The sequence below is a fragment of the Pelophylax lessonae genome (assembly GCF_965119305.1).
Source record: "Pelophylax lessonae genome assembly, chromosome: 5".
NCBI lineage: Eukaryota > Metazoa > Chordata > Amphibia > Anura > Ranidae > Pelophylax > Pelophylax lessonae.
The window spans coordinates 197,611,470-197,637,306 of NC_138772.1; the positions used below are offsets into that span (position 1 = coordinate 197,611,470).

General features: G+C 40.0%; 1 protein-coding gene across 2 annotated transcripts in view; it reads left to right on the top strand.

The window, feature by feature from the left end:
• The window catches only part of LOC309555504 (amphiphysin-like), a 324,425-nt gene that overhangs the window by 255,549 nt on the left and 43,039 nt on the right, over positions 1-25,837 (top strand). For both annotated transcript variants that reach the window (XM_082257544.1, XM_082257545.1), the window contains exons 11-12: positions 13,410-13,538; positions 14,538-14,651. In XM_082257544.1, the coding sequence (XP_082113670.1) occupies positions 13,410-13,538; positions 14,538-14,651 (243 nt within the window). The remainder of the gene's footprint in view (positions 1-13,409; positions 13,539-14,537; positions 14,652-25,837) is intronic.

Consider the following 25,837-nt stretch of genomic DNA (forward strand, 5'->3'; position numbering starts at 1 on the left):
ACGCAGTAAGGAGTTGAAGGTAGAGAAAAGTTGACAGGGATGGGATAAGTTGTTAAAAAGAATGATAAAATAGGTCTGCTTGGCAGTGTGTATGCTGGAATTTTATTATTATTATTATTATTATATATTTATATTTTTATTATATATTTATATTGGTTGAAATATTTCTTGAGACCTCGTGTTACGCCATAGGCGCTCAAGAGCATGGCTTTGGTTTTTCAGACTTCTAGTGTTATCTGTTTGCCAAGGTTGAAGCTGTTGGGGCCTGGTTCCGTGTGTAGTGAGGGTGGCCAGTGTGTCCAGGGAGGATAAAAGTGAAGCGTTGTAGAAAGAAGTGGCTAGATTGGTGCAGGACAGGGGTGAGATTTTGTTATAGAGGTAGTCAGTAGCAGAGTAGAGAAGAGAAGGGTTGAGATGGCATAGATTTCTACAGGTAACTGTAAGGCGGTTGGAGGGAGAAAGGGTGGAGGAGAGGGAGAGAGTGAAAAAAAAAGGTAGTGATCAGAGAGATGGGAAGGATAGTTGGAGAGGTTGCACGGAGTGCATAGGTGGGAGAAAAACAAGGAGTAGTAGCATGTTTCTATTGCTTCAGGTCAATAGAGGAGGTTAGACTAAAAAGTTTAGAAGTGGCAGGAGTGTTAGTATTAATAGGAATATTGAAGTCACCGAAAATGATTGTGGGGATTTCAGAAGAGAGAAAAAAGGGTAGCCAGGCAGAAAAGTCGTCAAGAAAGGTTGATAACAGTCCAGGGGGCAGGTAGATCACAGCTATCCTTAGAGAAACTGGAGAGAAAATACAAATGCAGTGTGCCTCAAATGAGGACAGTGACAGAGAAGGGAGGTGGGTGAAGTACCTGATAGGTGCTATGTGAGGCTTCTGACACCCCCTCCCTTGTGTCCACTAGGGATGATCGAACGGTTCGGGTCCACCATCGGTTCGGCCCGAACATTGGGTGTTCGAGGTTCGGCCGAATTTAGAACTTTTTGCCCAAAAAGTTCGGAATTCGGCAACCAGAACCGCCCAAAATGCAATGCTTCAGGAAATGGGCTTTAAAAGCCCGTGATTGGACCAGAACCATTAGCAAAAGCCAATTGAGGGGGCAGGAGAATGCTAGGAATGTGATTGGAGTGACTAGGGGGTCCCTAGACCAATCATTAGTGAATACGCCCCCCAGTATATAAGATCGCCCCCGCCATATTCCCAGCATTGTTATACTGGACATGGAAGAGAGTGGAAGCAGTTCTGTTAATTTTACTTTAAAAGTGTCATTTAGCTATTTTTAGTGTGAGGAAAGGGATATCTAGTGTAGTTAGAGTGCTCCTTTACACTTAAGTTAGCTTCAAAAATTTAGTTTCTGTAGGGAAAGTGTTAAGTGTCAGGGGACCGTAGTGTAGTGTAGGGTTAACTGACAGTGACTGCTATGGCAGGGTGACAAAACCCTTCCATAGCAGGGTGACCGCTATAGAGAAATGATCATTTCTCTGTGTTGCTTCGGGACAGGCATGTGGCTTCTCACCAGCAAGCATTTTTTAATGCTGCAGGGGCTGCCACTGCCAGTGCTTTTTTGAGGACATGTTTGATGTCAGACATGACATCTGAATATGTGTATAGGGGGAATATATAGACATATATGTCTGAATATATACCCCTAGACATATATAGGTGTGATAGTAGCAGAAATAAATGCTTGCGCTAATGAAATCATTTACAGTAATATATTTCTGCTACTATCACACCTATATATGTCTAGGGGTATATATTCAGACATATATGCCTATATATACCCCCTATAAACATGTTCAGATTTTTTGCCTGCCTCAAAAGAACCCCAAATAATGCCAAAAAAACGCTAGCGTCAAAAAAAAAAAGATGCCCAGGTGTGTTTTTGCTGGCATTTTTTGGGGGGTTTTGGAGGCAGGCAAAACATCAGAACTTGTGCACAGTACCACTATACACAAGTTCAGATGTTTTGCCTGCCTCAAAAGAACCCCAAAAAATGCCAAAAAAAAACGCTAGCGTCAAAAAAAAATGCCCAGGTGTGTTTTTGCTGGCATTTTTTGGGGGGTTTTTGAGGCAGGCAAAACATCAGAACTTGTGCACAGTACCACTATACACAAGTTCAGATGTTTTTCCTGACTGCAAAGAACCCAAAAAAATGCCTGCTATTAAACCGGCAAGGTGTTACAGCAGAGAAGCCATATTCCTGTGCTTAAAGTTTTCTAATACAAACGATCTTTTTTTTTATGGTTCTGGACATGCTACAGAGCTGAAACTTCACAGGTACACCTTTTAGACCCCCCAGACACAAAATCACACAAAAAAAGTTCTTAAAAATTGTCATTTTTGATAAAAAAGCCAATTATTGAAAAATTTAAAAAAAAAAAAAAAAAAAGAGATTTTTTGATTTTTACTTTGGATTTAGTATCTGGGGGGTCTAAAAAGTGTACATGTGAAGTTTCAGCTCTGTAGCATGTCCAGAACCCCCCATAAATTAGCATTTTCTTATAATTTTTATTAGAACAGGAATACGGCTTCTCTACGGCGCTTTTTCTTGCATTTATCGGGCATTTTTGGAGGCAGGCATGACTTTTTTTGGATTTAGTGTCTGGGGGGTCTAAAAAGTGTACCTGTGAAGTTTCAGCTCTGTAGCATGTCCAGAACCAGAAAAAAGATAATTTTTCAGTAGAGCAGGGATGGTGGGACCCCTCTTTTACACTTATATGATCTTTTTTTGGGGTTCTGGACATGCTACAGAGCTGAAACTTCACAGGTACACCTTTTAGACCCCCCAGACACAAAATCACACAAAAAAAGTTCTTAAAAATTGTCATTTTTGATAAAAAAGCAAATTATTGAAAAATTAAAAAAAAAAAAAAAAAAAAGAGAGATTTTTTGATTTTTACTTTGGATTTAGTATCTGGGGGGTCTAAAAAGTGTACATGTGAAGTTTCAGCTCTGTAGCATGTCCAGAACCATAAAAAAAAAAGATTGTTTGTATTAGAAAACTTTAAGCACAGGAATATGGCTTCTCTGCTGTAACACCTTGCCGGTTTAATAGCAGGCATTTTTTTGGGTTCTTTGCAGTCAGGAAAAACATCTGAACTTGTGTATAGTAGTACTGTGCACAAGTTCTGATGTTTTGCCTGCCTCCAAAATTCCCCAAAAAATGCCAGCAAAAACACACCTGGGCATTTTTTTTTTTGACGCTAGCGTTTTTTTTGGCATTTTTTGGGGTTCTTTTGAGGCAGGCAAAACATCTGAACTTGTGTATAGTGGTACTGTGCACAAGTTCTGATGTTTTGCCTGCCTCCAAAACCCCCCAAAAAATGCCAGCAAAAACACACCTGGGCATTTTTTTTTTTTGACGCTAGCGTTTTTTTGGCATTTTTTGGGGTTCTTTTGAGGCAGGCAAAACATCTGAACATGTGTATAGGGTGTATATATAGGCATATATGTCTGAATATATACCCCTAGACATATATAGGTGTGATAGTAGCAGAAATATATTACTGTAAATGATTTCATTAGCGCAAGCATTTATTTCTGCTACTATCACACCTATATATGTCTAGGGGTATATATTCAGACATATAATGTTCAGATGTTTTGCCTGCCTCAAAAGAACCCCAAAAAATGCCCAAAAAACGCTAGCGTCAAAAAAAAAATGCCCAGGTGTGTTTTTGCTGGCATTTTTTGGAGGGTTTTGGAGGCAGGCAAAACATCAGAACTTGTGCACAGTACCACTATACACAAGTTCAGATGTTTTTCCTGACTGCAAAGAACCCAAAAAAATGCCTGCTATTAAACCGGCAAGGTGTTACAGCAGAGAAGCCATATTCCTGTGCTTAAAGTTTTCTAATACAAACAATCTTTTTTTTTCTGGTTCTGGACATGCTACAGACCTGAAACTTCACATGTACACTTTTTAGACCCCCCAGATACTAAATCCAAAGTAAAAATAAAAAAATCTCTTTTTTTTTTTTTTTAATTTTTCAATAATTGGCTTTTTTATCAAAAATGACAATTTTTAAGAACTTTTTTTTTTGTGATTTTGTGTCTGGGGGGTCTAAAAGTTGTACCTGTGAAGTTTCAGCTCTGTAGCATGTCCAGAACCAGAAAAAAAGATCATATAGGTGTTAAAGTTAAAGGAGGGTCCCGACCCACATCCCTGTTCTACTGAAAAATTATCTTTTTTTTTTTCATGGTTCTGGACATGCTACAGAGCTGAAACTTCACATGCACACCTTTTAGACCCCCCAGATACTAAATCCAAAGTAAAAATCAAAAAAATCTCTTTTTTTTTTTTTTAATTTTTCAATAATTGGCTTTTTTATCAAAAATGACAATTTTTAAGAACTTTTTTTTGTGTGATTAATAGTTAATGGGGCATGACCCAGAACCCTAGGCACTTTTTAGGGGCATTTATTGGGTTTTAGGGCTTAAAAATGGTGTTTTTTGATTACAGAAGTTCGGGTCCCATTGATTTCAATGGGGTTCTGAAATCCGGGCCGAACTTTCGTGAAGTTCGGGTGTTCTGGTCGAACCGAACTTTTCAAAAGTTCGATCATCCCTAGTGTCCACTGGGTCTGGGGTAGTGAGCCCAGAGAAGATCTCCATTGAATAGGGCAGTAGAAAATGCAACATCAGATTCATGAAGCCAGGTTCGGTAATGGCGAGTAAATTAAACGAATTAGCGATAAAGAGGTCATAGAGAGAGGTATGTTTTTTACAGACAGAGGAGCCATTCCAAAGGGCACAAGAGAAAGGGAGTCTGGTCTTGGGAAGAAGAGAAATGGGAACAACATTATGTGGATTGCGGCTGCAGCCAGAGGGTTCAGGGTAATTGGTATGTTGAGTAAAGTTAAGTAATGGAGGCCCTGGGTTTGGGGATATATCTTTAGAGGTTAGGAGAAGCAGAAGGGTGAGGGAGGTAATATGAAAGTGCGATTTATATGAATGGACATGCCACAGTGTCCTGGAGTTTTTGTTGTGCGTGTGGATTAAGAAATAGCAGGAGATGGTGAGTGCAGTAATAAGGAGAGGACAAAAGCGAGGGTGATATATATTATCTGTGGGGTGCAGAAGATGGGTGAAATAGAGGACAAAGCTGTCAGAAGGAGTGGTAGAGAGTGCATGTTACAAGGAGAAAGAGCTGAAGGCGTAAACAAGGTCACCTGTAGTCTGTGTGGTGTTTTTTTCAGTATTTCCTGGGTTCATTCGCTTTGCGCATTCACTGAAGTGCAGAGTCAGAAGTGCTCCCACTTATAGAAATACCCCCACTTTGAGAAAGAGCCCCCCTGCAAATGTGCCTTTCCTAAGAGATGCTTAGTTATATACTGTTAGAGGTGGGGGTGGGTGCTTTCCAATTAGCTAATCAGGAGTTAATAAACTATGGCTGGCTAAACAGCATAATTTTCACTTCAGAAACAGACTTACAAGAGGACAGGTAATAAAGATAAGAAAAGGCTATAATTTAAGTTAAGACATAGGGAGAAAAAAAAAAGAAAGAAAAAGGTATGTTAAAGGTGAACTTAACTGTATCTGAGCACCACAAGCTGAAAACGCTATTTAATTCATTTTTACAAAGCAAAATCATCCATCCATCCATGTCTCCATGCTTCATTTTGTTGAAAAATCACTTTAAAAACAGACCCTAGCATTTCTAGCCAAGGCCACCTTAAGTTAAGGCAGATGATTTATGTAGCATTTACTTCCTGGAACTCACCTGCCCTTAGCTCGGGTATGTGGACAGGATGGTGCGCTTAGCTGAGCAAGCCCCTCCTCCCCTCCTCCAAATGAAAAAAAAAAAAAAAAAAAGCTTGTTGTATGACTTTGTTTTGGCCTAGGCAAGAAACCAGAAAGCAACTAATGAAATGTACAATTTTTTTTTTTTTTTTTAAAGTTCAAAACACGTAAATATAATTTCCCTTCCTACTTATTTACTAATGCTAGCAGCATAAGGATTTAAAATAGTCAATGTTGATTGAGAGTGTTTAATTCCACTTTAAATGGAGTCAAATATATATTATTTATAGGTTCTATGTGCATGGGAAATAGGAAGTGATCATTGATGTGTAGGATTCTATTATTTGTCAGGCAGCTCATTAATCATTTTTGACAGCTGTCAGATGCTATACTTTAGCATATGGAAGAGCTAACTGCAGGCTAGATAATAAATCTTTAATTTATTGAAAATACAAAAATACACCGCAATATTTGTTAGGTTCATATAAGCAGACACATTTTCACATCCCATTTTTGCTATACTTGAGCAAAAAACAATAAATGTATTATATTATTACAGGTTTCCAATAAGCCAACACAAAATAAATAAGCAATCAGAGGAATTAGGAGATCTTTAATTATACACTGTACAAACTTAACTATCTGGATGGCTGTGCATTTGATAACATGCATGATTTGTTGCATGGTTAACCACTTTATCACCGGAAGATTTCCCTGCTTTACGTCCAGGCCACTTTTTGCGATTCGGCACTGTGCGACTTTAACTGACAATTGCGCGGTCATGCAACGCCGTACCCAAACGAAATTTACGTCCTTTTTTCCCACAAACAGAGCTTTCTTTTGGTCGTATTTGATCACCTCTGCGCTTTTCATTTTTTGCGATATTAATAAAAAAAAGCGACAATTTTGAAAAAATAACAATATTTTTCTACTTTGACAGTTAAAAAATATCCAATATATTTTTGTCATATATTTAGGCCAAAATGTATTTAGCTTCATGTCTTTGACAAAAAAATTCTCAATGAGCGAATTTTTAACCGCTTTAAGACCGGAATATTTTACCCCATTTATGACCAGGCCATATTTTGCAATTCGGCACTGTGTTATTTTAACGGACAATTGCGCGGTCGTGCAATGCTGTACCCAAATTAAATTGATGTAATTTTTTTCCCCACAAATAGAGCTTTCTTTTGGTGGTATTTGATCACCTGTGCAACTTTTACTTTTTGCGCTATAAACAAAAAAAGAGCGACAATTTTGAAAAAATAACAATATTTTTCACATTTTTTTTAATGAAATTCCCCCCAAAAAAATGTAAAAATCTAAATTTTTTAACATTTTAGGCCAATTTGTTTTCTGCTACATATTTTAAGTAAAAAAAATCGCAATAAGCGTATTTTGATTGGTTTGCGCAAAAGTTATCGCAGCTACTAACTACGGGAAATTTATGTCATTTGTATTGTTTTTTTTTTTTAACTAGTAATGGCGGCGATCTGGCGGCGATCTGCGTTTTTTTTTTGCGGGACTGCGACATTCCGGCGGACAGATCGGACCCTTGACTGACATTTTTTACACTTTTGGGGGTACCAGTGACATTACTACAGTAATCAGTGCTATAAATATGCACTGTTACTGTAAAAATGACACTGGCAGGGAAGGGGTTAACTTTTATAGGTGATCAAGGGGTTAATGTATGCCTGGTGCTTACTGACGTGTGTGGGGGGAGGGGACTGTATGACACAGGCACAGTCGCAGGTTCAGCTATGCTGAATCCTGCAATCTGTCCCTGCCTGTCACTTAGGAGATCCGCCCGTTTTGTTTACACAAGCGGGCAGATCTCCACGCTCGATCCCTGACGATCGGGGAAGAGCGGCGGTGATCACCGCCGCTCCTCCCCTGGCGCGACTCCTGCTGTGACTGAATATATAACTATAACTATAGGGGAGGAGTCCAGCTATGTAGGTCTACGTCGCCGACGATAACGAACCACTTTGCCGCAGTAGGCTCAACGTGAGCGGTCGGCAAGTGGTTAAAGCAAGATATGCTTCTTCTGCATAGGTAGACCTAAGTATTTAAAGGATCTGGGCTCTTGAAAACTAAATTTTATATATTCTTGAATAATAATATTTAATAATGAAATAGACAATGTTTTCATCTGATAAGAGAATATTTTTGCCTCTTTAGTAAATCAAACCCATTTTCTTTGAAAAAGAGAGTTTGCATTTCTTGAAGCAGTAGATTTCAGTGCCAGGACTTTGTTTCTGCTGTCTTTTGATACAGTAAAGGATGGTGTTTGGGGCAGAAAATCTAGGCACACAAGAGGTAAGTATTCAAACAACAGGTTATGCACATAAGAGAGAGTTAGTGTTAGGGATAGAGGGAGGATTAGTTTGAGGGTTAAATGGTTTGTTAATTTGAGGTAGGCCCTATGGTAGGGCATCCTTCTTTGTGTCAGAAGCTCTGCACTGTAAACATCCATCAACTCTAAACCTAATTATCAAAAGTGTTGATAATTCCAATAGACATTTATTTTTATCTACACTTTTCTTTATTCCAAATGTACCGAATTCTCCCTTTACTGGATCTATGAAGTAATCAATTATAATTTTAAAAAAAGTCTTCCCTTTTCCAAGACAACCCTCGTCTTAGTATACAATCCTATTGCCTAAATATATTCAAGGACATCCTTAATATTCAGCTGAGGTAAAACAGAAAAAATGACTTTCTTTATATATGATTCTCCCTTAATCACTGTGTGAATTCGATCCAAGACATTGGAGTTTATTTAATAAAGGAAAATTGGCTGTTAACTTCACAAGGGGATTTTCCCTTAAGCTTACTGAATGTGGTGAAATTTTACTTTGCAAAGAATACTCAATCACATGCAAGTAAAACAAAAAAAAAAACGGTATTTTTGCTTGCACATGATTAGATGATGGTAAGCAAAGGTAAACGTTGTCATATCAGAAGAGTCCGAGTGGCAAACTCGGGCCAAGAAGGAGGCATATTTTAAATGATAAACTGTGGTCATCCAACGTGTTTAAATGTTTTATACAAATCTTTTGCAAACAGTATTTAATGTGTAACTGGGTTTGCACTCTGATAACAAATGATCGCAGGAAAATCTTGTCTTCCTGGAGAAACTTCGTAAGCTATCTCATTATGGAACCTGGGGGGGGGGGGGGGGAGTAGAAAAGAGGCGGGGTTGTAAAATATATATGGAGCTTCACATCATTTGCTAATTGCTGGGGAAATTTCCCTTGCAAAGCACAACTTTAGTTGCAAGGTGCACTGTCTATTTTCCTTTAGGAAAGTCAACCTCCTTGACCTACACTGATTTTGATATTTACATCTACCCCAAATATCTTGCCCAATAATACTGCAAAGCGAATAAGAGCCTAATTAAATAGAACAGCCATTGAGAAAATGCATACAATAAAACTTGTACATTTAAAAATATAATAATATTACTGCACCTCATTGGGTACTTTACTACAAAGTAGAAATTTATGAACCATTACTGGAGTCCTTAGTGATATTAATATTATTGCCTTTTTTCTCTAACAAAGTTTCCAGAGTTATTAGATTTGGTGAGTTATATTTCAGTTGATAAATGCTAATTATTTTTAACTTGCAGCTGGCTAGAACTATAGCTATTTCTTTTTTTTCTGTATGTTTAATGTCTTCAAACATTTACATTTTACTTTGCTTCTTAGTTGCAATAAAAACTGGAAAACTAATGAAAAAGCAAAAAAATCAGTTGTTTTACATGTTGCATACTTGAGAACACGCTGACCGCACCAAGACTAATCCTTGAAATAAATATTAACTTCGATTGTGTACCAAGCCGAAAACTGTTTTAAAGTAGAGAAGAATTAGAACCGCTGTCTGTTTTTTACTGACATCCAGTAATTTATCTCTATTTGGTTAATATCACACTTTCAAAACATTAGTGACCATATGGCTGGGGAAGGCTGCTTTGGAGGACACAGAACACAACAAAGACATGGCAAGAGATCAAACTCCTTCCTGCCCTACCCCAACCAAAAAAAATGTCTATACACACACTTTAAGTAAAATTATTGATACATTAAATCTGGTTATATTTAGCTACACATTCCAAATATTAATTCATGTTTGACATGTTTACAGTACCTAATATGTGTTGCCTTATGATGGGTTTATGTGTAATATCCATTAGCAACTGTAAGTAGCTATTTGTACATACAGGCGCATCTCATAAAATTAGAATATCATGAAAAAGTTAATTTATTTCAGTAATTCAATTTAAAAAGTGAAACTCATATATTTTTTATACAGTATCTTACAAAATATATTTATGTAAATATTTTATTATATCTTTTCATGTGACAACACTGAAGAAATTAGACTTTGCTACAATGTAAAGTAGTGAGTGTACAGCTTGTATAACAGTGTAAATTTGCTGTCCCCTCAAAATAGCTCAACACACTGCCATTAATGTCTAAACCTTTGGCAACAAAAGTGAGTATACACCAAAGTGAAATGTCCAAATTGAGCCCAAAGTGTCAATATTTTGTGTGGCCACAATTATTTTCCAGCACTGCCATAACCCTCTTGGGCATTTAGATCAACTGAGCTTCACAGGTTGCCACTGGAGTCCTCTTCCACTCCTCCATGATGACATCATGGAGCTGATGGATGTTAGAGACCTTGCGCTCCTCCACCTTCCATTTGAGGATGCCCCTAAATAGGGTTTAGGTCTGGAGACATGCTTGACCAGTCCATCACATTTACCCTTAGCTTCTTTAGCAAGGCAGTGGTCGTCTTGGAGGGGTGTTTGGGGTCCTTATCATTTTGGAATTCTGCCCGCCAAATGGAGGGGATCATGCTCTGCTTCAATATGTCACAGTACATTTTGGCATTCATGATTCCCGCAATGAACTCTAGCTCCCCAGTGCCGGCAGTGCTCATGCAGCCCCAGACCATGACACTCCCACCACCATGCTTGACTGTAGGCAAGACACACTTGTATTTATACTCCTCATCTGGTTGCCGTCACACACGCTTGACACCATCTGAACCAAATAAGTTTATCATGTCCAGACCACAGCATGTGGTTCCAGTAATCCATGTCCTTAGTCTGCTTGTCTTCAGCAAACTGTTTGCGGGCTTTCTTCTGCATCATCTTTAGAAGAGTCTTCCTTCTGGGCCGACAACCATGCAGACCACTGTGATGCAGTGCTCGGCGTATGGTCTGAGCACTGACAGACTGACCTCCCACTCCTTCAACTTATACAGCAATGCTGGCAGCATTCATACGTCTATTTCCCAAAGACAACTTCTGGATATGACGCTGAGCACGTGCGCTGAACTTCTTTGGTCGACCATGGCGAGGCCTGTTCTGAGTGGAACCTGTCCTGGTAAACCACTGTATGGTCTTGGCCACCACGCTGCAGCTCAGTTTCAGGGTCTTGGTAATCTTCTTATAGCCTATGTCATCTTTATGTAAAGCAACCATTATTTTTTTCAGATCCTCAGAGAGTTCTTTGCCATGAGGTGCCATGTTGAACTTTCAATGACCAGTATGAGAGAGTGACAGCGATAACACCAAATTTATCACACCTGCTTACAGCTAGTGAAAACCCAAAATTCAGTATCTCATAAAATTAGAATATTATACAAGGCTAATAAAAAAAGGATTTTAATACAGATATGTTGGCTTACTGAAAAGTATGTCCATGTACAGTTTAGTATACACTTAATACTTGGTTGGGGCTCCTTTTGCACGAATTACTGCATCAACGCGATGTAGCATGGATGTGATCAGTCTGTGGCAATTCTGAGGTGTAATGGAAGCCCGTGTTGCTTTGATAGCAGCCTTCAGCTCAGCTACATTGTTGGGTCTGGTGTCTTTCATCCTCCTCTTGACAATGCCACACAGATTCTCTAGGGGGTTTAGGTTAGGCGAGTTTGCTGACCAATCAAGCACAGTTATACCATTATTATTAAACCAGGTATTGGTACTTTTGGCAGTGTGGGCAGGTGCCAAGTCCTGCTGAAAAATTAAATCAGCATCTCCATAAATCTGGTCAGCAGAGGGAAGCATGAATTGATAAAACACAGTGGACCAAGACCAGCAGATAACTTGGCTCCCCAAATCATCACAGACTGTGGAAAATTTTGCATTTCATTTTGAAATTAAGGTCCCAGAGTCTGGAGTAGGAGTGGAGAGACACAGAATCCAAGATGGATGAGGTCCAGTGTGAAGTTTCCACAGTCAAGAAATTCTGGAGTCCTTCATGCTTCCTCTGCTGACCAGCTTTATGGAGATGCTGTCAAACTGCCAAAAGTACCAATACTTAATTTAAGGATCATGGTATCACTGTGCTTGATTTGCCAACAAAATCATTTGACCTAATCTCCATAGAGAATCTGTGGGGTATTGTCAAGAGAAAGATGAGAGACACCAGACCCAACAATGCAGACGAGCTGAAGGCCACCATCAAAGCAACCTGGGCTTCCATAACACCTCAGCAGGGTGCTGATCAACTCCATGCCACATTGCATTAATTAAATAATTTACAAAAAGGAGCCCCAACCAAGTACAGTATTGAGTTCATACTATACTGTACATGGACATACTTTTCAGTAAGCCAACATTTCTGTATTAAAAATTCTTTTTTTTATTGGTCTTTTGTAATATTCTATTTTTCTGAGATACTGAATTCTGGGTTTTCACTAGCTGTAAGTCATAATCATCAAAGTTAAAACACAGAAATGCTTAAAATATATCACTTTGTGTGTAACGCATCTATATAAAATATATGAGTTTCACTTTTTGAATTGAACTACTGAAATAAATTAACTTTTTGATGATATTCTAATTACAGTATCTGAGATGCAGCTATATATATATATTTTTAAACAAGTTACAAGGATTAGTGGCATGATATATGGGTTGGATTGAGGTATAATGTATATGTATATATATATATATATATATATATATATATGAACAAGGGCTCAGGTTTCAGTGGGAGTAATTATAGGATTAACCCATCATTACCTTTGAAGTGCAGGAATGTTAGGGTGGGCTGAACATGTGTGTGCCACAGAAAATCCTCTATTATTTAAAACTCGTAAAACTCGTATGCGATAAAGGACAATGTTGAAATTAAATACCTATCTCAGACTATATGGGGCCAATGGGTTGTTCCAATGAATTATGATGGTATATATGATCTGTTGCAATGACAGGCTTTAGAATATCTGATACCAGTATGCTAGTTAAACCTCAGCACCCATAAGGCTTTTCTGTACTATAGTCAGGAGTATTACTGTTCTCTATTTTGTACAGTGATAGATACTCTTACCATCTTCACAGTTAAACATGCTTTATAAGCATCCAAATGTGTCACCATTCAAATAAAAATCTGAGATCTTAGATGTACTGCTTGTTAGTACACCATGTACTTTAGGCTGCAGAAATTTCCCTATTTGATTTTGGTTCAGAAAGCTATCAGGTATACTGTAATATCTCACAGGAGTATTTTCCAAAGGTAATGTTTTCTAGGCCATCCTTTGCTGGTAGAATATACCGTTATTACATTATACACTATCTGTAAGGTAAATTATGGACATAAGAGTCTCACAAATGAAATAATTAATTTTTTAATGGCAGCTGAGAAAAGGTCCTCCTGTTCCTCCATTACCGAAGCTCACGCCATCAAAAGAATTGCAGCAAGAAAACATTATTAGCTTCTTTGAAGATAATTTTGTCCCTGAGATTAATGTGACAACTCCATCACAGGTTAGTAATGTATATTTATTTATACACACATGTATAAGGCACGTATAAAATAATATTTAGAGGTCTGGCCTTTCATTTACAGTGAATAATAAATTTGATGTATGCTTCAGTTCTGTAACAAGCAATGATGGGTGCCATTAGGCTGGGTGAATATATAGAAGAAAATGGACTAGTTAGTGAGAATTTTTTATAAAAGAACATTTTGGATCAAAATCCTTAGCTAAGAATTTGTGTTTTCTTAATACTAGGTGCAGAGCAGTGGGTTCACTTGCACTGAAGCCAAATAGATACGTTTCATCATCATAAAGCTAGTATGGGGCCTAACGGTTGGTGGTGAATGACTACTTTTATCTGAAAAGTTTAACACCCGAAGTTTTGTTTTATGACACATGATTGGAAGTCAGCAAAACTTCACCTTATTCATTAAGCCGTGGAACAAATTATTTTGCAAAGTGCAATGTCCCTTGCTAGGTAAACAGTCTGTTTACCTTTAGTGAATCAACCCCACTGTCTCTAAACATTGCACACTGCACCTATTCTACATCCCAAGTTACTTTCCCGTGTTAAGTCTTATAAGGTCTGGAAAATAATCATTTTACCGCAGAGCTGCCATTGCATGCAGCCTATTAGCATTCCTGCTGCAAAATGCTGAGTTGCTGTTTTTTTGTCCGTCCAACTCTGAAGATAAATGATTTTTTCTTGTTTATGTTTGTTGTGTGAACATTATTAGTCTGCCTGTAATTTGAATCTGGATGCACTTTTTTAGATTTAATTATTTTTCTAAAAATTAATCTTATGATTTATAACACTGTTTTTCCTAATAGGATATACTCTTGTATGTACGAGGTGAAGCTTTACTATTTAAAATGTATGATTCCATTTATTCATTTTCTGTTGTGAAGGGTCTTCATTTCATTATAGACACTATTTCTCAGTCTATAAAAATCACACCTATTTTATGTAATTTATTTAAATTCTGATAAAATAATTTTTCAATAGAATGAAGCAACAGAAGAAAAGAAAGTAGAATCATTACTAGACCTGGACTTTGATCCTTTCAAACCAGAGGCTGCAACAGCTGGAATAACACAATCCCATTCACCCATGTCCCAGGTATGTAGTATTGCTCTGTTATTTACATTTTAAGTAGCACTTGTCAAGCTGCAAGATTCATTACAATGTTTTGCTGCACAATGGAAAATGTCAGACTCCAGTGTTTTTTTTGCAATGATAAATTGCAAAATATAAGACAACAAATGCCAGTGGATACATGGGAGTCTAAATCAGTAATAACACTTCCAGCTACAGCAGGACAAAACCATAGAGTGCTGCAACACTGTGGGTGCTCAGAACACATTACTCTATAAACACAGGTCCCTGCAAAGTGACTCTCCTTGACGAAGTGTGAGCAAGCATTATTGTATGGACATAGTTTTTTTAGTTTAGTCATTTTATTTTTTAATGGTTTTGCTGGATAGAAAAATTTGGAAAACATCAGTTTAGGCAGTTGGACCTCACTCAATATGACTGCTTCCCATTACTTTTACAGATGTGGTCATGTTTTGATGCTCAGAAGTAGGGGTGGGCTGAACACCCCCCTGTTCAGTTCGCACCAGAACATCTCGAACAGGGAAAAAGTTCTAGCAAACATGCAAACTCTATTAAAGTCTATGGGACACGAACATGAAAAATCAAAAGTCCTAATTTTTAAAGCTTATATGAAAGTTATTGCCATAAAAAGTGTATGGGGAGCTGGGTACTGCCCTGGGGACATGTATCAATGCAAACATTTTTTTAAAAAACAATTATTTTTAAAGGAGCAGTGATTTTAATGATGCCTAAAGTGAAACAATAAAAATTAAAAAAATAAATAGCATGCCTGGGGGTCCCCTTAGTCTGCCTGTAAAGTGGCGCATCTGTACGATGTATGGAACCTGCTGCAGCAAAACTGACATTTCTAAAGGAAAAAATTTAATTTAAACTTGCTTACGGCTGTAATGTATTGCCGACTCCCGGCAATACAGATAAAAAAAACATGAAAAAAATGGCCTAGGGTCTCCCTCAAAATCTATACCAGGCCCTTTGGGTCTAGTATGGATTTTATGGAGAACTCCATGCCAAAATAAAAAAAAAAACTGGTGTAGGCCCCCCCTCCCCAATCCATACCAGACCCTTATCCGAGCATGCAGCCTAGCAGGTCAGGAAAGGAAGGGGAGGAAGGACGAATGAAAAAAAAAAACGGCATGGGGTCTCCCCCAAAATCCATACCAGACCCTTCGGGTCTGGTATAGATTTTAAGGGGAACTCCACGCCAAAATAAAATAAAAAAAAAACGCATAAGGCCCTTCCCCCCAAATCCACACCAGGCCCTTATCCGAGCATACAGTCCGGCAGGTCAGGAAAGGGAGGGGACAAGCGAGTGTCCCCCACTCCTGAACCATACCAGGCCACATGCCCTTAACAAAGGGGGTGGATGCTTTGGGGCAGGGGGGCTCTGCTCCTCACCCCAAAGCACCATGTTCCTATGTTGAGGGGGACAAGGGCCTCTTCCTGAAAACCCTGGGCTGTGCTAGTTGGGGTGTGAAAGGGGGGGCTTATCGAAATCTGGAAGCTCCCTTTAACAAGGGAAAAAAATAGTGTCCCTCAATGTAAATCCAATGTCAATCATGACGCCAGCCGGACCCGAAAAATAGAAAAAACAAAAACTGCTTCCGCCTCTTGGGAGGCCCCCCACCGCCCGACTGTGTCACCCGGTGGCACCACCCCTTCTGACATCACGTGACATCACGCGACGCTAGAAGGGGTGGTGGCACTGGGTTACGGGGCCAGATGGACCCACCCCTTGCTTTATAGGAACTGTCAAAGCGCAGAGCGGGCAGGCGGCAGGATTCCTCTCGAGATGCATAAGCGTTTTTTATTTTTTCGGGTCCGGCGGGCGTCGTGATTGATGATGGGTTTACATCGAGGGACACTATTTTTTTTTATTTTTTTAATAAAGGACTAGTCAAAAACTGTCAATCACGATGGCGGTCATCATGAGTGACGATGGATTTACATCAAGAGACACTATTTTTTTATTTTTTAATAAAGGACTTGTCAAAAACTGTTTCTTGTGGCTCTTACTTTTTGACACTTTTTTGGTGAATGGGTAGGGGTACTATGTACCCCATACCCATTCATATGGGGGGGCGGGATCTGGAATATCCACAATCCCCACAACCACAGCCCAGGGTTGTCAGAAAGAGGTCCTTGTCCCCATCAACATGGGGACAAGGTGCTCTGGGGGCACCCCAAAGCACCCTCCCTATGTTGAGGGCAAGCAGCCTGGTATGGTTCAGGAGGAGGAGGCCACTCGTTCCCCCACCTCCTTCCTGGCCTGCCAGGCTGCATGCTCGGATAATAGTCTGGTATGAATTTTGGGGGGGAACCTACGCCATTTTTTTTACATTTTGGCGTGGAGTTCCCGTTAAAATTTATACCACACCCGAAAGGCCTGATATGGATTTTGAGGGAATCCCACGCCCTTTTTTTTTTATATTTTGAAATGGAGTTCCCCTTAAAATCTATACCTGACCCAAAGGGCCTGGTATAGATTTTGGTTGGGGACCCCCATGCTGGGTTTTTTTTCTGTCATAGGGTTCCCGTTAACCACTTAAATACAGGGCACTTTCACCCCCTTTCTGCCCAGACCAATTTTCAGCTTTCAGTGCTCATTGACATCTATGGGAAATCTTGATGAGCTTGACATGGCACTGCTCCCGGTATTTAATGTTGGCGTACATGGTAAATCTTGGTCAGCTTAACATGACACTGCTCCCAAACCATAAGTGACAGGGACACGAAACTTGGGAAGAACCGAGGGGGGGACCCAGGACTACAATATATTTATACATTTTAAAAGTGGGGTATGCCTGTACACTACACTGACTGCACTAAACTGACTGAACACACTATCCGCTAACTACCTGCCTAATTCCCATTGTCACATACTATACACGGCTGATGCGTAAGTAGCAACCTTATATAATGTGGGGTGTGGATTTAGCCCCTGAGCCATGATTGGCCAAAGGCCTTTGGCCAATCATGGCTCTCACAGTACATTGTGCTGTATTTGGCCAAAGCATATAGGGCCGATGCATGATTTGGCCAATCATTAGCAACCAGTGCACTGCAAGAGTAAAGTGCGTAATGGGGCGCGCATCGGCAGCAAACTTCAGCGAACACACGAACAGCTGATGTTCGAGTCGAACTTATGTTTGACTCTAACACACAGCCCATCCCTATTCAGAAGATACAAATGGCAGTCCCTCCAACATTATTAGGGCTTCTAGATAAAACACAACACAAAATGACTGCCATAGGATAATGATTAATTGTGTAAAAATTATACTTTAAACTATACATTGAAAAGTTCCAAGAAAATAGTAGACATGTACCTGACCTCAGGTACCTAACAAGCTGGAGACATCCTTGCATGGACAACAGAATAAAAAGAGTTAGAACTAGTATATATGAGGATGCTGGAGGGCCCACCATGATACTACTTCATAATCTCCCCACTTGTGGCCCACATTCCTGCTGACTAAATTTAGGGCTTCTTTTCCATTAAAAAGTCAGTGCTGGAGAAATGCTCTAATGTCTTCTGATGGGGTTGTTTTTGGAAGGACTAAAAAAAAAGCATCAATACTGACATTAAAGAGCAAATGAAAAGCAATAAAATGTTTCAACACATTAAAGTATTTTTGACTCATAACTATAGCTTGAAAATATAAAGTATATAAATGTACAATGGAGCAAAAGATCAGTGAGGCTATTTGAGTGGTAGGAGCATTTACAATATACACCAGGTTCTCTAACTTTGCTATTCAGGTTAAAGTTTAGTTTATTATAGTAGAACACGATCTCTCACAACTCCTATTTGTGGTGGATGGACCTTTTTAGATGCATGAGGCAGGACGTAGAACTGGGTTGTGAATAATCTGCAGCCAGGAAATTATAGATGAAAACATATTTATAAAAGAAATAACTAATACAATGTATTTTATTTTGAGGGATAAATAGTGATCAGTATACAAATTCAACACAATATAATACCATGTGTGTTATTTAGTGTAATATAATAAAAACATACTATTTTACAGCTATAAAGTTCTACATAATATATAAAACCCAACAAGGCCACAAGATGGCATTAAAGGTCTAAAATTAATTTATACAGAGTTATGTGTATAGTACTAAAAAAAATAAAAGAGGAACTAGTAAACCATTTATTGTGTCTTTGGAACTGTTCAAAATGATAACATTCATAAATTACACAAAACCGTAAAAACAATACAACATAAAATAGGAGTGTAAAGTACTTAAGAAACAATTATAAAATAGTGCTTGCAAACAGTTCTTCATTTAAACCATTTCAGTATAGTGTAATTAAGGTGAAATTCTAGTAATACTTGGCTACATAGTTTACTGTATTCAGGGCTTTTTTTTTTTCAGAGAATAGGTCCCCCCTACCAACCCCATCCCCTCCACCCAACCTTGCCCCTATTCCTGCCCCCAATCCTGCCATTTCTCAAGAAAAAGAAGTATTACCAAGAAATGGGTGTATTCAAGGCTCACCTTCTCCCCCCTGTCCACAGCTCACATTCCCACATCTACAGCCCACCTTCTCTCCCCCTGTTCACAGCTCACCTCCCCATCCACAGGTCACCTTCTCTACTCTCTTCCACAACTCACCCTCTCTCCCGGTCCACAGCTCACCTCCGCTCATCCACAGCCCACCTTCTCTCCTCCTGTTCACAGCTCACCTCCCCGTCCACAGGTCACCTTCCCTACTCTCGTCCACAGATCACCCTCTTCCCCCCCATCCACAACTCACCTCCCTGTCCACAGGTCACCTTCTCCACTCTTGTCCACAGCTCACCTTCTCCCCGCCCATCCACCGCTCACCTCCCTGTCCACAGGTCACCTTCTCTACTCTCATCCACAGCTCACCCTCTCCCCCTCGTCCACAGGTCACCTTCTCTACTCCCATCCACAGCTCACCCTCTCCCCCCATCCACAGCTCACCTCCCCCATCCACAGCCCATCTTCTCTCCCCCTGTTCACAGCTCACCACCCCATCCACAGGTCATCTTCTCTACTCTCGTCCACAGCTCACCCTCTCCCCCGCGTCTACAGCTCACCCTCTCCCCCGCGTCCACAGGCCACCTTCTCTGCTCTCATCCATAGCTCACCCTCTCCCCCCTGTCCACAGCTTACCTCCCCAGCCACAGGTTACCTTCTCCACTCTCGTCCACAGCTCACCCTCTCCCCCCCCCCCCACCGTCCACCGCTCACCTCCTTTTCCACAAGTCACCGTCTCTACCCTTGTCCACAGCTCAACCTCTCCCTCTTGTCCACAGATCACCTTCTCTACTCTCGTCCACAGCTCACCCTCTCCCCCCATTCACAGCTCACCTTCTCTCCCCCTGTTCACAGCTCACCTCCCTGTCCACAGGTCACCCTCTCTACTCTCTTCCACAGCTCACCCTCTCCCCCTGTCCACAGGTCACCTCCCTGTCCACAGGTCATCTTCTCTACTCTCATTCACCGCCCCCCCCGCCCACAGCTCACCCCTCCCCCCAGCAGTTTACCTTTTCTTCTCTCATCCACAGTTCACCCCCTACAGCTCAACCCCCCTCCCCCACATCCACAGCTCACCATCTCACCCTCCACATTCCACAGTAGCCCCCCATCCACAACTTCAATTTTAACCTCTGTCAACATGCCACCTCTGCAACCCCCCCCATCCACAGCTTACGTCCCCAGTCCACAATCACCTCTCCACCCCCATCCACAGTTTATCTCCACATTTCACTTCTGCATCCCTATCTACAGCTCACCCCAATCCACAGCTCTAAACCCCCACATCCCCCTATCTTTCACCTCTGCAATCTCCCCCCCCCCCCAGTTCTGACCTCTGCAGAACATCCACAACTTCGCAGAGGTCTCTACTCCCTGTGCACACAACCAGCACCCCCCCCCCCTCTTTTTCCTCTGGAGTTCTCTTACCTACACTGGTATTATAGTAGTGCAGCAGACTCTTAGGCACATCAGGATTTTTATTTTTTTTCTCCGTAGACTACTGTGCAGTTTTCTCCATGCAGCTCAGCCTGTCAGATCAGTGTAGCACAGAACCGAGGAGGAGTTTCAGCAAGCTTCACTTGGCTCTCTGCTACATTGATCTGGCTGGCATCAGGCGGGATAGCTGCCCCTGGAATCCCCCATTAATGCCGACAGTTGCGGCGTCTGGACCCAGTCCCAGGGCACACATCAATCACATGTGAGGCACATATGCCCTGAATGCTGGCGCTAGCATACAGAAGCTGGTGGAGGAAGTGAATGGTATGGAAAACTTCCTCTACCAAATTCCACGTAAATAAATAACCTTCTGACAAGTGTGCATTTGGGCACATACTGATCTTAAGTTCACCATTTACAATTTGTCCAGGCAGTCTTTAGGGCCTGTGTCAATGGACTTTGAGTTCAGGTCAATGGCATAGGTTTGACTATTTAAGATTCATTGAAGATCATTCAGAATTGATTAACGGGTGCATTTGACCTGCAATTGACAACCTTCTGACCCACATCTGACTTCTTTCAAGCAGGTTTTGCATCCCCATAGACTTGTAAAAGAAAATCCCATTTGAAGTGAACAAAAGCCTTCTGACAATTGCCCTTAGACTTACCAGGCAGGATTGTCACATTACCACTGTGCATAATCTATCTTGATTTGTTCCTAACCGCTCCTTTGTTTGAAAAACTGTCCAAATTTTTCTTCTGAAATTATCCTTATACATTTGATGTAAAAATCTGTAGATTTAAAACATTTTACTAATTAATGGACTAATAAAAATGCAGAATAGAGACATGTGTGAAAGCACTGACGTTACCTAGTGTTACATGTTTTGCAGTAGTCTTTTTTTTTTTGCAGATGTAGATCATTGTAGGTACATGTAAACACACAATCGTGCCCAAGCTCTTCGTGCTCTGCAAGACCTAATGTTGAAAAGTTTTTTTGGCTTTAATATGTTTGCACCAAAATGTGTGCCTCTTCCCCAGCTCAGAATATTGGGAGATATGATATCATAGCAAATAATATATGTTCCATTAAAGTGTTCTTTTGTTTACAAGTGATAAAAGCAAGTTCAGCCTTTAATGTGACATGCTAGTATATTAAAAAATGCATTCAGCATCTATTTTCACTAACATTCCTGCCTCATTTAAAAAGCAAAAACAGAAAACAAATTATGATATTAGGGAAATTGCAGACACAAATAATAAATGGGAATAGTTTAAAACTTTATTTAACCACTTTAGGACCAGAGGATTTTCCTGCAATTGCGCGGTCATGCAATGCCATACCCAAACGAAATTTACGTCCTTTTTTTCCCACAAACAGAGCTTTCTTTTGGTGGTATTTGATCACCTCTGCGCTTTTCATTTTTTGCGATATTAATAAAAAAAAGCAACAATTTTGAAAAAATAACAATATTTTTCTACTTTGACAGTTAAAAAATATCCAATATATTAAATTTTTGTCATATATTTAGGCCAAAATGTATTTAGCTACATGTCTTTGACAAAAAAATTCTCAATGAGCGTATTTTTAAGCGCTTTAAGACCGGAAGATTTTACCCCATTCCTGACCAGGCCATATTTTGCGATTCGGCACTGCGTTACTTTAATGGACAATTGCGCCGTTGTGCGATGCTGTACCCAAATTAAATTTATGTCCTTTTTTTCCCCACAAATAGAGATTTTTTTGGTGGTATTTGATCACCTGTGCGATTTTTGCTTTTTGCGCTATAAACAAAAAAAGAGCGACAATTTAAAAAAAATAACAATATTTTTCACATTTTTTTATATGAAATTCCCCCCCAAAAAAATGTAAAAATCAAAAATTTTTAACATTTTAGGCCAATTTGTTTTCTGCTACATATTTTTGGTAAAAAAAATCGCAATAAGCGCATTTTGATTGGTTTGCGCTAAAGTTATCGCAGCTACTAACTATGGGAAATTTATGTCATTTTTTTTTTTTTACTTTCAAATATTTTATTTTGAATACAACAAAAGCAATACAAACTGTCAAATGCAGCGACTAGTAATCAACAATGAAACAAGAGATCGATCTGAACAATGTATAATAACAATGAAGTACACAGAGGAGCATTCACTGGCCAACTAAGAACGACAACCAAAGAAAAGGCCCATTACGTGTGCTAATAAACCGGAACCAGTGATGGAGAGACTTCCCCAGATCCCCCCGGGAGCCAATCGGAATCTTGTGGGGAGGAGGGGTGAACATAAAGCAATTCGGTGAGGGAACCCCTGGCCCCAAGCACCCAGGAGGGTTGCGACACATTTGGGGACCAGGCCTCTCACCAAGACATAACAGGGCTCTCAGCAGAAGAAACCCTTAGCAGGTATGGAGGCAGGTGCAATGGGAAAAAGGCTCCACAAGGAGGAGTGGGGGAAGCCCCAATCCAAAAAGCAATAAATAAAAGGGGAAAAAAAAATACAAAAATCAGATGAAATGAGTAGAAAGATCGGGGTAAGAGAGACAGCAGTAGATTTATGTCATTTTTATTGTTTTTTTTTTTTAACTAGTAATGGCGACGATCTGGCGGCAATCTGCGATTTTTTTTTTTTGCGGGACTGTGACATTGCGGCGGACAGATCGGACCCCTAACTGACATTTTTGACACTTTTGGGGGTACCAGTGACAGTACTACAGTAATCAGTGCTATAAATATGCACTGTTACTGTAAAAATGACACTGGCAGGGAAGGGGTTAACTTTTATTGGTGATCAAGAGTTTAATGTATGCCTGGTGCTTACTGACGTGTGTGGGGGGAGGGGACTGTGTGACACAGGCACAGATCGCAGGTTCAGTTATGCTGAATCCTGCAATCTGTCCCTGCCTGTCACTTAGGTTTACACAAGCGGGCGGATCTCTACACTCGATCCCCGATGATCGGGGAAGAGCGGTGGTGATCACCGCCGCTCCTCCCCTGGCCTGACTCCCGCTGGGACTGAAAAGGGGAGGAGTCCATCAACGTGGACCTACGTCGCTGGACGATAATGAACCACTTTGCCACAGTACGCTCAATGTGAGCGGTCAGCAAGTGGTTAAAGTAAGCTCCATGCAGATAGTCAAAACACCAAATAATGCATATCAGTATTCATTGGGGTTGATTTACTAAAATGAAAGAGTGCAAAATCTGGTGCAGCTGTGCATAGTAGCCAATCAACTTTTAATTTCAGCTTGTTCAATTAAGCTTTGACAAAAAAAAAAAAAAACTGATTGGTTTCTATGCAGAGCTGCACCAGATTTTGCACTCTCCAGTTTTAGTAAATCAACCCCATTGCGTATGCAATAAAAATAATTAAATGTATTTTAAATGCAGCTAGTTTACGAACCTGAATTTTATTTGGAATCAATGTATTCCAAACATCTGTAGAGCAGCACACCAAACAGGTATGGTGCACCTAAAGCTAGAAAGAGAGAACACGCTGACAGGAGGAAAGAGATATATTAGCAAAGGTTGAACTCCTCCTGCTCATTCAGTGTCCAATCATAGGTTGGGGGTGGGGGAGTTAACTTAGCATTGTTGCTTAGCTTCCGCAGAAATAAATTTAATTCTCAGCAGGACAATTTAATTCTCCTGATCCGATTAACAGTCCTGAGCTTTACATATAAATAATTTGACATGTATAAATGGGGGGCATTTATGAATTTTAATTGTTAATTTAGCTTTTAGCCTTATCTTCAGGTTTAAGACACCTTTGACTTAAGATGATTATGGCCCAATCTGTTCAGTTTAGGTAGATCCATCCCAATGTATGAGGGCCGGTTGAGAGCACACATGCTCATGCCCAAGTGGGCATGAGCATCCCATCTGACTACCGCTAATTTTACAAAAAAAAAAGTGTTTTTTTCAAACCAGTTTTAGCACTGCTTTCAGTTTCCATTTAGAAATTTTCAAAAATAATTTATTTTTATTGAAGAAAAAATAAATAAATAAATAAAAACATGATAATTAATTAAATAGCATAAATATAGAATGGGTATTTAGCAGTTCTATAATAGCATCTTCTCCACTGTCAAACATTGAAGTATTATAACAAGTTTACTGCTTACTGAATTGTTAGCAATGTGACCTTGCAATGCTGGAGTCTCAGGCTCAGGTTACAGTAGTCACATAAATTTTTTAAATCATGATTAGGTTTACATTGGTTTTGAATTATTAGTAAGATTCCAAATATATCTTTATACCATGGTCTGTGCCATATATAGAAAACTGAACCATTCATGCCATCATGCGGCCTAGCAAGGAATGTCGTCTATAGTAAGTAATCAGACAGCACTGATAGCCCATTGCACTGCTGTGCAGTTGAAATTATATATAAACTGGAGTTTGTGGGGGTGCAGTTGGTACCTGGGATCAGCAATCATCTTTGAACACATAGGTTATAGCCTGGGTTTTAGTGCTGCTTTTGTAGCTGTACTCTTCCTGCCCCCCACAGCTCCGGGGGAGTTCCTAGTACTAATATGCTCTATAATGGTATAGTTCTGGTCAAACTGTGACTGTAAAGGATTGTACTAACATACTGGTAATACAAGCAGCTAAGGCTTTGGACTAGGTTCATCTAAAAGAAAGGGAATGGAAATAGATGGTAATTGCCAAAATGGTCTTTCCTCCTCAGTGTACCAAGAGATTACAACTCAGAAACTGCTTTCCTATTAACGACTTCAGGTCGACCTTATAGCAGTTTTACTGCTACAGGGCGGCACCTGCACACCAGATCATGTATATATATATATATATATATATATATATATATATATATATATATATATATATATGCGCGCCCCCGGTTTCTCCATTCCGCTGTGATCCCACACAGCAGAAGCCAATCGGCAGGTACGTGGTACCCGATGTCCGCTGGCAACCACCGATCATTTGGCAGGGAGGCAGAACGGCAGATTGCCATTCTAACAGGAGAGAAACTGATGGAATTTGTGTCCCTGCAAAGCAAGGAACAAATTCCATTTCTTTCCCTCATAAAAACACCTCCCACAGTACACATAAACACTGGCTAGGTACACAGTCAACCCTTGATCGCCCCTGATGTTAACCCCTTCCTAACCAGTGTCATTAGTACAGTGACAGCGCATACATTTTAGCACTGATTGCTGTATTAGTGTCACTGGTTCCCAAAAAGTGTCAAAAGTGTAATTTAGGCCCCCTTTCACA